The 16852-nt window shown below is 38.5% G+C and overlaps 2 protein-coding genes across 2 annotated transcripts; both read left to right on the top strand.

Moving 5' to 3' along the window:
- Positions 1-221: 221 nt before the first annotated feature.
- Positions 222-10626, top strand: LOC102717354 (probable polyribonucleotide nucleotidyltransferase 1, chloroplastic). The gene is made up of 24 exons (XM_040525798.1): positions 222-610; positions 1024-1092; positions 1614-1720; positions 1815-1857; positions 1937-2020; positions 2161-2225; positions 2317-2473; positions 3130-3186; positions 3681-3794; positions 4192-4452; positions 4698-4772; positions 5455-5568; positions 6037-6129; positions 6608-6786; positions 7229-7412; positions 7536-7583; positions 7714-7786; positions 8332-8405; positions 8496-8603; positions 8666-8760; positions 8908-8971; positions 9171-9224; positions 9303-9344; positions 9882-10626. The coding sequence occupies exons 1-24, from the start codon at positions 305-307 to the stop codon at positions 10140-10142; spliced, it is 2727 nt and encodes a 908-aa protein (XP_040381732.1). The 5' UTR covers positions 222-304; the 3' UTR covers positions 10143-10626.
- Positions 10627-12319: 1693 nt separating this feature from the next.
- Positions 12320-16794, top strand: LOC102717077 (BTB/POZ and MATH domain-containing protein 4). Its single transcript, XM_006657418.3, has 4 exons — positions 12320-12859; positions 14823-15198; positions 15300-15573; positions 16462-16794. Exons 1-4 carry the CDS (start codon positions 12414-12416, stop codon positions 16644-16646), a joined length of 1281 nt encoding a protein of 426 aa, XP_006657481.1. The 5' UTR covers positions 12320-12413; the 3' UTR covers positions 16647-16794.
- Positions 16795-16852: the final 58 nt, after the last annotated feature.

Raw genomic sequence — 16852 nt, 5'->3', positions numbered from 1 at the left:
AATAAAAAAACTACGACATCGAACCTAAAAATCAAATCCAATTTTAAAATTTCCGCTAAACCGAAGGAAAACAATTGGGAGTGTTCTTCGCATCTGTCGTATCCAACGTCCTGCGAAGGGTAAAACCCTAAAAAAACCTCAGACAAGCCCCCCAAAAAAAAAGACTGTATAAAAACGCCCAGAAACGAAACCCAGAAAACGAAAGCGATAAGGTTCATTCGGCGCGTCGCCACCCTCTCGTCTCCCTCCCGCCTCGCCGCGCGCCCGCTCCCCCCTCCTCCTCCTCCTCCCCCTCCGCCTCGAGATGCTCGCTACCCCCGGCACGCTCCACCACCTCCTCCCGCCGCCGCCGCCGCCGCCGCACCTCGCCTTCGCTTCCCCACACCATGGCGCTGGCCCCGCGGCGGCGCTCCCGCTCCCGCTCCCGCGCGGCCGCCGCCTGGCGCCGCTAGCAGCGTACGCCTCCTCGCGCCGCGGCGCGCGAGGGAGAGCGGCGTGGACGAGGGTTAGGGCTTCCGTGGGCGAGGAGCCGCCGCCCGTGGTGACCGAGGAGGCGAGCACCTCCGGCCCGACCAAGTTCTCCATGAAGATTCCCGTCGGCGAGCGCCACGTGAGCCTCTCTCTCCTATACTGTTGCTCCCATTGAGGTGCACTTCAACTGCTATGTTCCGTATTGCCATGTCGGGAATTGGAACCGCGTCTCGCGTTCGAGCCTTTCGAGCAAATGTGTCACTGTGATTCGTGAGCTCGAACATTTCTGCGCAGTGAACCGTAATGCACGCTGCTGCGTGCGTAATTTAACTGCCGTTCGAAATGTAGTTTCTCAGGATGCCCGTAAAACATCAAAAATAAGGCCAGGTTTATGTGCTCAACTGCTCATAGTCATGCGCATACGGAGGCAACCATATGTACCTTGTTACCCTTCTTATATTAGTTTTTTATGGTTCTGTTGTTTGACACAGCATGAGGATTGTCCGATTATGGTAACCAACAGAGTGTTTATTATTATCTTTTGTTTCCCAGATACTGGTGGAGACAGGCCATATAGGGAGGCAAGCCAGTGCTTCTGTAATGGTCACGGATGGTGAAACAGTAAGTAACTGGCTGATTTTAGTGTATAGAAAACGTCATGGCTGGTCTGAACACCCAGAGGCCAATGTCCATGTGGCAGATTCCTCGCAAGTTTTATCTGCGTTGCTAGTTTTAAATCATTGCAGACCACTTTTTCCTTTTAATGAGGAGTTGGACGTATAATTATTTTATTCTAAGTGGTTATAGTGGTATACTTTTATGATGTCTTTTGCGCTTAATTATTCAAATTATCTTAGCTCTCATGAGTCAATTCACAGTTCTAACTCTACAGTTTGTGTGCAGTGCAACCATATTTACTTCCCTTTGTTCTCTTGGTTTCATTGTTGTCAAAATTTTTACGTCCCTTTATACAGTACATCAAACTTTCATATGTGAATCACCATTTGTAAGACTGAAAACTAGAATTTATTTCCTTCATCATTATTTTGCAAATTAACATAATGAAGGTAGTAGAACATTAGATGTTATATTTCAACATTGATGCTTTGTATTACTAATGTTTTTCTTAAATACACTGGCAGATTGTTTACTCCTCTGTCTGTCTTTCTGATACACCAAACGATCCTTCTGATTTTTTCCCAATGTCAGTTCACTATCAAGAACGCCTTTCAGCTGCTGGAAGAACTAGGTATAAATACCCCCAAATCATGCAGTTTAGCAATCAGCTATCATCTCTCCGTGTATTTGAATCGGTCTTGCTCTAATTGTTAAACTGAATGCAGTGGTGGTTTCTTTAAACGAGAAGGAAGGGCAAAAGATCATGAGGTTCACTATAATAACTTACGCTATATTCTATTATTATATTTGTTGGGTAATTAAACTTTCTTTCATACTTTAATCACAGGTTCTAGTATGCAGATTGATAGATAGGCCCCTACGCCCTACTATGCCCAAGGGCTTCTACTATGAAACTCAGATTCTATCCTGGGTAATCTAATCAACCTTTTTTGTTTTGCATATGAAACTCGTATCATCAATTTTAAGTTTGTTCAAAATGTGAATAAATGTTCAGTTCCGTGCCATCATGAACTGCATTAATCCTATAATAAGATTAGTTTACTGTTACAGGTTTTCAGCTATGATGGTATTCATTCCCCTGATTGCTTGGCTGTCACAGCTGCTGGTATAGCCATGTAGGTCTAATGCAAGAATACAAATCTGTACTTTTGTGCATTTTTTTGAATATTGTAGCTGCTCTTACTTACCACAAAACTTTCTCTGCAGGGCACTATCTGAAGTTCCAAATAAACAAACAATTGCAGGAGTGAGAATTGGTATGGTTAATGATCAGTTTGTTGTTAACCCGACCACTGAACAAATGGAAAACTCGGAGTTGGATTTGGTGATGGCTGGGACTGATAGTGCCATATTGATGATAGAGGTTTGCGCTAAAGCTTTATTTTGTACATAAACTTCCCAGCTCCATTTTATGTCTGTAGAACTAGAAGACAAGAATAGTGCATATGGTTCCTGCTTTACCAATATATTTCAACGCCTACAATTGGAAGAGAAGTTGTTATCAATCTAAGTGTCTAGTCACACCAGAAGTTAATGATTTATTTCCTATTATATTGCATTATCTCCATTTGATAACAAAATATCTAGACACTTGTCTGAATGATCTGATAAAGTAAAAATACTTGAGGTCTCTTTTGTACACAAGAATTGGGCATGACCTGTAAAGGTCATGTGCATATGTTGCCCCCTTGTTCCCTCCATTCCTTGTTGCTTTGGACATCAACGTGGCCTCTAATATGTGCATTTGGTCATTAGTTTTTTTAATCATATATTAGAAAGAAATGATGAAAAGTGTGATTCTCAAGTACTTTTTATGTCAAATCTATAAATACATTGCAAAAACTCTCAATGTTTTCATGTAAAATGTGTAGTCAAAGTTTAAAAATGCTATTCTCAAGCATTATAGTATTTTAACTAAACATGGTTCCCTGCAACGTACTTGAATCCATACTCAACCCACATGAGTATTATTTTTTACGTGTTAAGATTAACCCATTATTTTTGACTTACTCTTGATAGGGCTATTGTGATTTTCTAACTGAGGAGAAGCTGCTTGAAGCTGTGGAAACAGGGCAGGTTAGTTCATAGTCTAATCATTAGAATTTGAATTTTTTAGATATGATATATTGATATCCATAATGTGGTATGGTAGTAATTATATGCACATTATGACCAGTTCTGTTGCAAAACTAGTGCTTAGTAGTTAACATTGTAATCAACCAGTAACAAATAACCAAACTTTAAGTTCTCCCCTTTGTTTATCAAGCTTTACTGTTAGCTTCCAAAACCAGAGATTTCTTGCCCTTCAAATTGTAATTTGTTTGGTCAAGGAGCTTTTCAGAAAAATGAACAATATGTCCTTTTGATGATTGGCACTCAGCTGAACAACTTTTTGCTCAATCTGCTATTCACCTAATGTGACCATCATCTATTTCTCCCTATTTCACTAAATAAATACTAGTTTGTCGCAAAACATGCATTCTTTCATCTTGTTTATCTTCTCAGGGCATCTTATCGGTATAGTGTATTTGTTTCCCTTTGTTGTGGTTCTGACTTAATGTAGAAATCAGGTGGCAATTCGAGAAATCTGCAAGGCAATTGATGGTCTTGTCCAGAAATGTGGAAAGAAGAAAATGATCGATGCTATTGACTTACCACCACCCGAACTCTACAGGCATGTTGAAGTATGAACAACTACTGCACTTTATTTTACTAATGTGCAATCTTTAAACTTATCAATAGGTATATAGCATATGCAATTATTTCAAGTTTTTAATAGGTTTTTGGTGAAAACACTAATTGCCTTGGTTTTGGAATTTGTGGTGATTGGTGCACTTTCTGTGATCAAATATCTCAAATACCAATACCTTTCTATCCCCTATTCCTAATTTTAAAACATTTCCATTTGCTTGATATGACTGATACACTGGCCAGTGGCCATTCCTTGATAATACTTAGTATCACTGTTTTCTCAGATCATTCTTTTGGTGGTCAGGTGGACTGAGCATATTTATATATTACCTTTCTCATTTTCAATTAGTTGTACTTTCCATCACTGATTTCAACTGCTAATGTGTTCAGGATATTTCTGGAGATGACTTGGTGAAGGCACTGCAAATAAAAGAGAAGATTCTCAGAAGAAAAGCTCTTTCGGCATTGGAAGAGAAAGTAATAACCATACTTTCTGAACAGGGATATGTTGCTAAAGATGACTCGTCTGGAACCACTGAAAATTTAGCTGATGTAATTGAAGAAGAGGACGAGGATGAGATTATAGAGGATGGTGAAGTGGATGAAGGCGAAGTTCACATCAAACCAGTGTCAAGGAAACCTCCTCGTCAGGTGATGAATGCTGTTCTGTTCTCTCTGAAGATGTGCATTCATGTTTTTAAATTCTTTTCTAAAATTTTGGCAATGGCATCTTAAAACAAACCTTTCCCGGTGCACGATAAAGGTACAATATTGCTAGATCTCATTGTAACTATTTTTATTGTGTTTGTATGACATCTTCTATCTAAGATCTCATATACATTTGCTCATCTGATGCTTTGTACTGATTCACATTGTGTCTCCTACCTTCCATGTAGTTATTCTCAGAAGTTGATGTAAAACTAGTCTTCAAGGAAGTTTCATCTAAATTTTTACGAAGACGGATTGTAGAGGTATTATTCGCACTTATTATATAAAAATAGTTTCTGTAAGGTGACCATTTCTTCCAAAATATTAGCTTTATTATGCTTCATGATATGTTACATTTGCAATCCAAATTTGTGAATCTGATATATGTACTTGTTCAATGAGTACTCAAGTAGGCTTGTAATTTCCCTATTTACATGTCCTCAGTAAACCACAGGGTTTCCATGGGGAAACTAGATTGAGTGATGGAGGGAGGAGGGAGGGAGGGTTTTTCCCCACAAGGGTTTTCCGCATTAAATCTGTCTCATGTTCTTTTAATATATTTTATCTGTTTTATTTCTGATAACATAATAATGCATTTATTTGCTAGAAAATTAGTTTTCATGTGCATACTTGATTTCCTGTTTGTAATGCTACAGTGCATGATAGTCTTGAAAGTTAGCCCTGGTGAATGATCAGATAAAAGTTAGTGCATGGTAGTACTGCGATTCATGATGAATTATCAGAAACTCTGTTGGACTCACTACCATGTGAATTACAAAAATATGATGGATTTTCTAGATCTTTTCAACTAAAATGACTAGCATTCTTGCAGTGTCCTCTGTGTTAGTAGGAAGGCTTATCATCTTTGAAAAGATTCATTTAAATTGTTGCTCAAACTATTATAGGCTACTGCATTCATGAGTTTCATTAATATTGAAACTTCAGGGTGGAAAGCGGAGTGATGGGCGGAGCCCTTGTGAGCTTCGTCCTATTAATTCTCAATGTCGATTACTTCCACGGGCACATGGCAGTGCACTGTTCACAAGGGGAGAAACACAGGTAAGGTAATACACCTCATTTGAGAGTCTAATAGAAATAATATCGCTTGCAACTTGCGAGTCACAGCATATTCCTGTGCTATGTTTCTTTTATATCCTGTTGATGTTGTTTCAGTAATCTTGTTAACCAGTCCTGTTACGAATTTTGAATCTGCTCTCCATCCAACCATGTGGCATGTACAAAGAATTGGTTTCTTATTGTGATCAACACTTGTTGCCACTTACGTAGATAAAATAGATTATGAAGAGTATATTCAACTGCGTAGGAGTTTACCACTATTTTGAAACATAAAAGTGTGTAAAGATTTCTCACTGGTGTTGATCAATGATAATCATGATTTAATAATAGTAACAGGTCTGGATGAACATTGCTGGTCTATTTCAAACAGGCACTCTTTTCACTTGAGTTAAATGTGCATAATGAATTAGATTGGAAACTCATATTTTGTTAACTTATTCAATCATGCAGGCATTGGCTGTGGTCACTTTAGGTGACTATCAGATGGCACAGCGAATTGATAACCTTGTTGATACTGAGGAATCGAAAAGTTTCTATCTTCAGGTATTTGAAATTGAGGGCTGGTTGAATTATATAGTTCATCTCAATACATACATATTTATGGATCTAAAATAAGATTTGTGAACTAGTATATGTTTTCTTTAAACCATGCAGTTATACCTAGCCCTTTCTAGCATGTGTATTGTGCAATCAAGAGTGTTGTCCCAGCTGTAACAGCATTGGATGCATGCTAGTTCACTCGTAGATTTCATTGTATATAAGTAGTGATGTCGACCTTAGTAATCTCATTCATGAGATGACTATGACTTATATCTCGTTGTGCCATGCTCTCCTCTGTACAAGACTTTATACTCATACAGGTGTTTCTGAAGGCTTATGCTTACAATTTTCATTCTTGGTCTGACCTGTGCAGCTTAATAAATATGTTCCCTGCTTTGTTCATAAAATTTTTTGCTCAGAAGAGGTTAGATACTGATACTACTAGTCACAATTAGCTAACTTTTGGTGTTATATGCTTCAGTACACATTTCCTCCATCATCTGTTGGCGAAGTTGGTCGAATTGGGGCACCTAATAGGAGGGAGATAGGTCATGGAATGCTTGCAGAAAGAGCCCTGGAACCTATTTTACCTCCTGAAGAGGATTTTCCTTACATTATTCGTGTCGAGAGTACTATTACTGAAAGTAATGGCTCCTCTAGGTACATTTCATGCTTCCCCTTTAATTTTTTATTGTCTTCTACAAACTGTTGTCCTTCAGTGATTATAACAAATGTGATGATAGTTTGTATTTTTGTAGTGTGCTAAATTTGTTTACAGCTGATACATGAGACCGCTGTATTCTTTATATTACTTTTAGATGTTCTGTTACCTGTTAGTTGCCACCTCTCCTAGAGTTTTCAGGATATATATTCTTCCAAGGGGTCAGATGTACAGAATAATAATTACCATCCATATGCGCAGGCTGCAGATCTTTTACTCAAGTGTTTGACAACTGAAAATTGCAGTTCTTGCATAGAGTGCAGCCTGCAACATAATTTTTTTTATGCTCCCCTCTATTTTTTTAGATAATGGAAGCCTTTTATTGATCTCAGTCAATTACTGCTCCCCTCTATTAGTAATACTTTTCTGGTACATCACCAGCATGGCTTCTGTCTGTGGAGGTTGTTTAGCACTTCAAGACGCTGGTGTTCCAATAAAGTTCCCTGTTGCTGGAATAGCAATGGGCTTGGTTCTTGATACACTGGAATTTGGTGGAGATGGCACGCCGCTTATTCTTTCTGATATTACTGGTGCTGAAGATGCCTCTGGTGACATGGATTTTAAGGTATAACTTGATTCCTATCCTGGATTGGGTCTTTCATTCAGAAATGCAACAGAGTGGTAAACTTTTGGTGCTGTTTGGATCTTTTAGTTCTTTTTTTTAATGTATAAACTACTCTTCTTACAGGTTGCTGGTAATGAAAATGGTATATCTGCTTTCCAAATGGACATCAAGGTTGTAAATTAGTAATTACTAATCACTATAGATGACAAGCATTTCTCTTGTGGGCTCAGCTTTAGCCTGCTACTCTTTTGGGAGGCATATCATTGACAAATTTATCTTTGTGTTTGCTATGATGTGACAGGTAGTGGGGATAACTCTGCCTATCATGGAACAAGCCCTTCTTCAAGCTAGAGATGGTAGAAAGCATATTTTAAGTAAGTCTTTGCTTAACTTTCAGTCTAGCTTTATCATTCATACCTACCAGGAAGGATTTTCATAATCAAATTTCAACTGGCTTACCCGCAAACCTTTGAGCTCATTTTTGAATCTCGGAATGGATAATTTCCTTTAAGCATTGTGCACAAACATTTGAAGTCATGTGGAAGGCATTCACTGTTTGTTTTGTTTTTATTTTTTTAATGCAAAAAAATATGCATGACCTGCTCTGTAGTGTTAAATGGATTATTTGAAATGACGTCATTAGCAAACACACCACCAGATGCTGTGTGTGTGTTGGGGGGGGGGGGGGGGGGGGGTCAATACTGAGGATTTTTAAGTAGTGCCACAATATGGCCAGAACTTAGTTGGATAGCATGTTTTTTTTCTTCTTCTTAGATCATTAACATTTAACAGTAACAAAGTGGCTCAATATGTTACCTAGATTGCTATTATGTTGAGACAACGTTTGTTGCAAGTTTTTTAGTTGCAATTTATTTTTCAGTTGTTTTCATCTGACTTTGCATTTCATGCCTTCCTCAAGATGAAATGGCAAAATGTTCACCTCCACCAGCAAAAACACTCTCTCCGTATGCTCCTTTGATCCATGTCATGAAGGTTTGTCTTTACGTCATAAGTGCGAATGATGTCTTTTTCTTGCAACTGTATGTACTGTTCTAAAAATGTTCTATGAATTTGTTCTTCAAGGTCAAGCCAAACAAGGTGAATTTAATAATTGGTTCTGGTGGGAAGACAATAAAAAGCATAATTGAGGAGTCTGGAGTTGATGCTATTGATACTGGAGATGATGGCACTGTAAGTAAACATTACCCTGTTCTGTTATCCTTTTTAAAGTTTCTTACATGTGCTTTTGGCAGGTAAAAATTACTGCTAGGGACTTGTCAAGCTTAGAGAAGTCAAAAACTATAATAGCTAATCTTACCATGGTTCCAAAAGTTGGAGAAATTTACAGGTGCCATTTGGTTTTTATCCCCTTGGTTTTGTTTGCATGTCTTATTCTCAAATAGTATTATCTCATGCTATTTAATCTCTTCCTCTTCTGATGAACTTTCCAATTTTAGCTCATCAGACTCCTTTTTTATTGAATACTCAATTGCAGGAACTGTGAGATCAAATCCATTGCTCCATATGGAGCCTTTGTTGAAATTGCACCAGGGCGTGAGGTCAGCATATTTCAAATTTTTCCTCTAGTTTCAATATTTTTCACATATTTATTGCATGTGTAATGATGGGAAAGCACCCTGAATGACATTCACATGGCCCATTCAGCTTCCAACAAATGAAAGAGTAGTTCTCAAGAACAAATTTCTAATTTTTTAATCAATATTTCTGATAATTTATTTTGCTTAACACAATGTGCAGGGTTTGTGCCATATCAGTGAGTTAAGTTCAAGTTGGTTGGCCAAGGCTGAAGATGTGAGGAAAATCTCAAATTTGTTTCCTTTGATTTGTTCTTTATGCATGTTAGTTCATCTAATGCTATGTTTGTTTCAGGCTTTTAAAGTCGGTGATCGCATTGATGTCAAGCTTATTGAGGTTTGTAACTCCCTTTGAATTCAACATGAGTTTCAAATGAAATTTGGATAAAAACAACTTTAGTACTCCCTCCGTTTCACAATGTAAGAATTTCTAGCCTTGCCTAGCCTAGATTCATATAGATACTAATAAATATATATATATATATGTATGTATATATGTATATATATATATATATGTATATATATGTATGTATATATGTATATATATATATATATATCTGGTTTGAATCCTGCCTATTTCTGCAGTATTGACCAGTGATTCTGATTTTATCTGGTCAACTTCCTACATTGGTGTTTCTGTAGGATCTGCGTGCTGTTAGTTTGTTACCATTTTTACTTCAAGGTTTCAACATTCCCACTTAGCAGAATGGTTAATGACAGTTTCATGTGCCTCCCTCATACTACTATATCTGCTGCTAGAAATGCCATTTGGTTAGGTCTTTTTGACTGGATGATATGACTGAAGCTATGGTCTCAGTTTTTCGTAAAACATTCTTGCTTTCTGAATATCAGTATCTTTCACTGCCTTAACCAGATAAATGACAAGGGTCAACTTCGACTAAGTTCTCGAGCTTTACTTCCTGATGCAAACCAAGAATCTAGCGGCAAGCAACAACCAATTAGTTCAACTGGAGAGAAGACACCGCAAAAGGATAATCTTGTTAAGATGACAACAAGAAGACCCAGACGTAAGAAGCAAGCAGAGCCATCTAGAGCAGAAAATGCCACAGCAGACAATGCAACTGCTGCACCCAAGGATTTGGCTTCTCAAGTCAGCGAGATGGGAAAGGAATAGGGTGAAAAGAAGCAGAGTTCACTTTATCAAAAGATTGCTTGCGAAGCTTGCCCAACTTAAAACGGATCACAGCAACATGCAGTTAACATATGACAGGAAGCCCATCCATGGCAAGGGTCAAGACATCACTCAGCCGTAAGCAAGGGATTAATGGCTGATGTGTTGAAGTTTTTATGCTTGATGACCTGTTGAATTTTGACACTGCAGTAGAAGTGAAATTCATTTGAGCTCAGTTGCTGCTTCATAGTGCATTGATTTGGCTGTGTTTACAGATGCAGAAGCTGCATTTTCCTGATTAATGCAGTAGATTTTTTTGTCAGAAGAGTAATTAAGAAGCGGTCAAGAAAGTACATAACCAGCATTTCCTTCATTAGTTTAGTAGCAGTTAACACAAGTATGCCAGCGGCATCCTAGGGAACTATTGTAACTCAAAACATGACCCTTTGTCGGTCTTTTATTGGAACTTCCTCTTTTTCCTATTAAATACATCTATATGTTCTTTGTTGTGCAAAAAACTGAGACCTTTTACTACATACAATGCTGTCATTTTTATTTAAAAATAAGGTGTCATATCAGTTTTATAAAACTGGTGATATGACATAAGATTTATGAGAAGAGAGATAAAATCAATTTATCTAGATGGAATCGGTGATGTACTGTTTTCAACACTTTGAATTGACTGGAACCAGCAGTATAGCTAGTTTCATTTTAACTTCTCCCTACATAATATAATCCATCTAGTCATAGTTAATGTGGTAAATTAAATGCAAGTTTACCTTAAGAAACAAAAAAAAAATTAAAACTGCCCATCGGAAGATATAGTTTCATTGATGATTCCATAGCACTTAAGTTGACGTGGCATCTTGGAAACAATAAAATAAAACTTGCCACTGGGAATAGCCTTTTATAGATAGTTTCTTGATGTCGTGGATTAGAGACTGAAGAAAGAGATGGTTTAGCATGGCGAAACGTGTCCGAAACGAAACTCGAATTTTCCCAATGTAACGAGATTTGTTCTTAAGCTCAGGTATGTCTCAATTGCGACAAAATCAATTAATCATCCCAATTGAAATGTTTAACCGATTAATCAATTAATCATTCATCTCTGATAAGGTTGTAAAATAGTCTAAAGCTGGTATCTTTCCACAAAAATGTGAACATGCCTACACAGCGGCTTGAGAGCAAGACAATTCACAAAAAAAATATTTTGAGGTGGATTATAACTAGGTAAAGTATTCCCTTCATCCCGTAATATAACACGTAACTGCTATAACACAAAGACCAATAAAGAGTTATAACCATATTCTTATTTATATTACCTAGGTGCATGTATACATGTAGGGTGGTTGAATATTTTGATAGTGAAGAATGTGCTAGTTAATGCATACTTGTATGCATGCCTTATATTATAGGACAAAGAAAAAATATTTATGACTTATATTATGGGATGACGGGAGTAAATTGTTCTTTGTCTTGCTCAAGTGGATTAAGTACATATAAATGACTCGCCGTTGCAAGGCACTTGTATATTTTGTGAGGCATGAGTGACATTTTATTGTGAGGCGATTATATATATTTGTGTTTAATTCTTCAGTGTCCTCTGTTACTTTTATTTCTGGTTAAGGTGTAGTCCTATACTAATTTGGAAAATACCTTTTAAAAGATCTCTATCAAATCTTTGCTGATACCTTTGTAATTTTTTTCTCTTGTCGGTGATGTATAATATCCTAGATGATACATATATTTTGTTTAGAAAATAAAAATGTTAACCTATATATGCAGAAAAAGAAAATGGATCATGTGTTATTCGTATCGAGCACAAAACCACAACCACAAACTTTTCTGAGCCATCAAGACTCAAAATAATTAGTTTGCTAGTGGGAACGGCCTAACTTGGCTCACTTAAATTCCGCCCATCTATCTCTCGTCTTCTTCCTTGACTCTGACTCTGAGACCGAGAAAGAGCGAGGAGGAGAAGGAAGAAGTTACTTTTGGGCATTTATGATAGCTTATTTTTAACCATAGTTTTTAGATTGGTAAGAAGATGTATATAAAAGTTTTATTTATATAAATTATTTTTTAAAATATGACATTTCAGTTATTGATGAAACAGGCCAAATGGACAGCGAATTCTTTTTCACACACTCTCTCTCCTTTTCCCACTGGTATTCCATTTTTGGCTGCCACGCCAGAAAGAAATTCCCCATTCTCTCCTCGCGTCGCAAGCCCTAACCCTAGCCTGATCACGCCACCGCCTTCACGTTCCCTCCCATGGACGACGACGCCGGCGACGCCTCGCCGCCGCCGGAGGCGGCTGCGGCGGCGGGTGGAGCCGCTTCCCAGTCGCGGGACATGGCAGCGTCGCCGACGAGCTCCCGGTCCGTGACGGAGACGGTGAACGGTTCCCACCGGTTCGTGATCCAGGGCTACTCGCTCGCCAAGGGGATGGGCGTCGGGAAGCACATCGCCAGCGAGACCTTCTCCGTCGGCGGGTACCAGTGGGCGGTCTACTTCTACCCCGACGGGAAGAACCCCGAGGACAACTCCGCCTACGTCTCCGTCTTCATCGCGCTCGCCTCCGAGGGCACCGACGTCCGCGCGCTCTTCGAGCTCACGCTGCTCGACCAGAGCGGCAAGGGCAAGCACAAGGTCCACTCCCACTTCGACCGCTCCCTCGAGTCCGGGCCATACACCCTCAAGTACCGCGGCTCCATGTGGTAAGCAGTCTCTGCCTCGATGATTGGATTCAGTCATGTGGTTGGCGCAATGCATTTGTGCATTTGAATGCCTAGTTTGAGTTATGCTAGCATCGGTACGCTTCATTTGTGATTCGTCCTGCAATCGTGATTTGAGAGTATGGACATTTCTACATATTATTGAGGTTCACTCATTTTTACGGATTATTGAGGTTCAATCCTATAAATAATCATATATAAGCAGTTCACATTTGCAGTTTTACATGTTTAACAGTTCAGAGTACCAATTTATGTTCTAAATAACACAATTGTTTGAGCTGGTAGTTGTTGGTTCCCTTTCCATTGTAATATCTGTGAATTGACTCAGTATAGGGGCATTTTATTAGGTTATCATTTCATTAGGTTTGGATTTGGAGGGTTTTGGACTTTATAATTTGAATTCTTTAATGGTAAAGCATAGGGACATTATGTTAGGTTATCATTTCAGTAGGTTTGGATTTGTTGGTTGGTTTGATTTGTTGTGCATGCGCCCAAGTTTTTGGTGTAATTAGGCAGCGTACCTTTCTATTGTCGTACTATAGTCAGTTGGAACAATGGCCACTGTAACATCTGTGAATTGATTCAGTACAAAATTGAACCAGTGTGTTGAGTTTTGTATTTGAATTGTTTCATGGCAAATTATAGGGGCATTATATTAATTAAACTATTTGAGTAGGTTTGGGTTTATTGGCTAGCTAATTTGTTGTGCATCTGCCAGAGTTTTGCTAGAACTCAGCGACGTACCTTGCCACTGTTGCTGTAGTCATTTCGAATTATTTTTTTCTACTACTGGTTCTATTTAGGGATGCACATTGTATGTCATAGAATGAAACTGCTTTAGTACTGTCATGTTTGAGTACTTCTAGTTTTATATTGTTGAACTGAACTGCTTTATATTCATTCTCAGTTAGTTCTGATTATGGAACAAGCACACTGAATTTATTGTCCTATATATAACTATGAAAAGAGTACTTGAATTACCATTGCAGATTACACCCTAATTCTTTAATATTTTGATTTCATCCTGAGGTGGCTGTTATTTTCTACCACTGTATTGATTACCAATAGGTTTAAGCCTTTTTCTACAAATCATCATAGTATGGGGGTGACAGTATGATAAAGTTTTGTGTTCTACTGCTATAATATATTATCATAGTTTGCTATGTGCAATACAGCTTATAGTCGCGTTTTAGCAGATTTGATGCAGCCATAAGCCTTGCAGAGTAGAGTTTCTAGCCCTTGTGTTTCAGAAGGAATCTTGAATCTTGCCTTGAAGCTGACATCTTCTTAAGCTTTATATTCATTGTCTAGGCTAAATTTCCTTGTATTGGACTAGCTACCCCTAAAAAAATACTTCATACTTCCAACATGCAACTTGTGATTTGATTATGATGAATTCATGCAACAATGTTGTTTGAGGTCCCTGACTTTCATGCTTTGGGTTTGCTTCATTGGAATTTATTTATATGGTAGTGCTGTTGAGCTATAAAAAACCTTTTATTCTACTTGCGTACATACAGTTTGAACATATATTCATTAGCTATTCTCAAAGGGTTCATGGAAGGGTTTTAAACTTTTAGTGCAGCGGTTTTGGTTTTTGAATTGTTCTGTTAGTTTAGATGCATACCAATAGCTTATTATTGTTTCAGATCTGCACATTTGAAACTAATTCAAGCAACAGATACCATTTAACAGATACAGAAGATGAGACTCCTATTCTATACAGGTATGTTAGATATAAGTGGCAAAATCTTCTATCTGATGTTATCACCTCGCAAATTGAAAGTTGGAAAAAAAATGCTTATTGACTTTTACTTTGTATGTGGAAACAGCAGTTTTGTCCTTATGTCCATTTCTGCGTTTTGAATTACACAGTTAGCTGTGCATCCCTTCATGATATCCTAGCAGTTTCTGATGATCATTTTTATTTTCCTCCTTTCTTCAGGGGTTACAAACGGTTCTTTCGGCGAACCGCTCTTGAGACGTCAGACTTTTTGAAAGATGATTGCTTGAAGATAAATTGCACTGTGGGTGTTGTGGTGTCAACTATTGATTACTCGAGACCACACTCTATCCAGGTTCCAGACTCTGATATAGGCTATCATTTTGGTACGCTTTTGGACAATCATGAGGGGGTTGATGTTATTCTTAATGTGGGAGGAGAGAGATTTCATGCCCATAAATTGGTGTTGGCTGCACGGTCTACTGTATTTAGATCAAAATTTTTGGATGATGTATTGGATGGGGAGAAGAATGAGGCTGGTGAGAGTGATGAGCTACACGAGATTATTATTGATGATATGGAGCCTAAAGTTTTCAAGGTTTGTTCCTGCTTCGTACAGTCTGAATTTTTTCCTCCCAACCATAGCCCATAGCTCCAGAAGTTCAGAACAAGGACGTACTAAATGTGGATTCTTTGCAGGCAATGCTTCATTTCATTTACAGAGATACCCTTGTTGATGATAACGAATTGGATGCGTCAAGCTCTGAGGGCTCTATCTCTGATACATTAGCAGCGAAATTGTTGGCTGCAGCAGACATGTATGACTTAGCAAGACTAAGATTGTTATGTGAATCTTACTTGTGTAAAGGCATTTCTGTGGCCACGGTTTCAAGTACTCTAGCATTGGCTGATCGTTACCATGCTATGGAGCTTAAAGCTGTTTGCCTAAAATTTGCTGCAGAAAACCTTTCAGGTACATACCACATTCACATCAATTGTGTTTTATATTTGTTGCATTGGCTCCTCAGGACCCAATAGCTGGTCCTAATTTATGTGAATCAAAATGCTTCAACGTGGGGCTGTGAAAAGAACAAATAATTAGATTGGCAAGATATCTCGATTTAGTTCAATGAGTAAATATTAGTCCTGTGCTCAGTGTGTTTGTTTGGTAGGCCATTCTGACATGGGAAAAGTTCTTTGCGCTCACCATTAAAATTGAGACAACACTTCCATGTTTTCAAGTACAGTTTGCATGAGGCACATGTATTTCAGTATCTAGACCTTCAGATAAATTCTTTAGAGCAGCACAGTTTCATGTTGGATTTTTTCTGACAGCTTAGAGCACGCCAAAAACATGCCATTGGTTGCAATTTTGTTTTGAAACTCTCAATTCAATGGGAAGTGGCATGTGCATGCTTCTGTTTGTCTTGTGTTGCATTTGTTCCTTATGTGATGTAGAACAGAATACCCGAAACTTGTTAAGGAAGAAGCGGTTATGATTCTGTTAGGAGTAATATACTACTAATATTTATGTTCTTAAACTGGACTGCTAAATTTTGTCATCAGTAGCTGGTTACACGACTGATATGCTTGCTAGATTATGGTAGCACTTAAATTTTCAAGTGGCAAATAATACCATTAGATGAGCGGCATCTGCTTTTGGGTCAGCACTTTAGCTTTGTTGAAATTCCAGTAACATGTGCAAGCTCATATTTCTGTGATTCCATTTTGTAACCAATGTGCCTGGAAAATTATTGCTTCCACATGCCATTGATTGAAATCTTGACGTTTTGGTTGCTTTCTGGATGCAATTATGTTTATACAGTTCCATAACGTTCCAGATACCCTTATGTCTCTGCAGCTGTAATCCGGACCGAAGGATTTGATTACCTCAAGGACAATTGCCCATCGCTTCAGTCCGAGATACTGAGAACTCTTGCCGGGTGCGAAGAGGAGTGCAGCAGCGGTGGGAAGAGCCAGAGCGTGTGGGCGCAACTCTCGGATGGTGGTGACACGAGTGGCCGTAGGGTTAGGCCAAGAATCTAGAAACTACCGCAGAACACTAACCTGGTTAGCAAGCACCCGTGTAAATGGCGAGGTTCTGTATGGGACAAGACGATTTGATAGCTGTGACTTGGACTGTATCTCATCACGCCCATCTTACATCGTAATTGCTGTGCTGTTTATAATTTTAGCTGATCGTACTTATCCTGGGGCCTGTTGCTTCTGTGCGGTGTGCGGACACTAAATCT

The sequence above is a fragment of the Oryza brachyantha genome, chromosome 7 (genome assembly GCF_000231095.2).
Source record: "Oryza brachyantha chromosome 7, ObraRS2, whole genome shotgun sequence".
NCBI classification, from domain to species: domain Eukaryota; kingdom Viridiplantae; phylum Streptophyta; class Magnoliopsida; order Poales; family Poaceae; genus Oryza; species Oryza brachyantha.
Note: the sequence above shows the minus strand (reverse complement) of the source record. Positions and strands in the feature narration are given on the sequence as shown.

What these genes read in the sequence shown, in the direction of transcription:
- LOC102717354 (XM_040525798.1), top strand. Translation starts at nt 305, where the DNA reads ATGCTCGCTACCCCCGGCACGCTCCACCACCTCCTCCCGCCGCCGCCG. An exon ending in CTTTCCAAATGGACATCAAG is followed by an intron (nt 7,584 to 7,713) that starts GTTGTAAATTAG and finishes ATGATGTGACAG; the next exon opens with GTAGTGGGGATAACTCTGCC. An exon ending in AAATTGCACCAGGGCGTGAG is followed by an intron (nt 8,972 to 9,170) that starts GTCAGCATATTT and finishes CACAATGTGCAG; the next exon opens with GGTTTGTGCCATATCAGTGA.
- LOC102717077 (XM_006657418.3), top strand. Translation starts at nt 12,414, where the DNA reads ATGGACGACGACGCCGGCGACGCCTCGCCGCCGCCGGAGGCGGCTGCG. An exon ending in TGGAGCCTAAAGTTTTCAAG is followed by an intron (nt 15,199 to 15,299) that starts GTTTGTTCCTGC and finishes GATTCTTTGCAG; the next exon opens with GCAATGCTTCATTTCATTTA. An exon ending in TGCTGCAGAAAACCTTTCAG is followed by an intron (nt 15,574 to 16,461) that starts GTACATACCACA and finishes ATGTCTCTGCAG; the next exon opens with CTGTAATCCGGACCGAAGGA.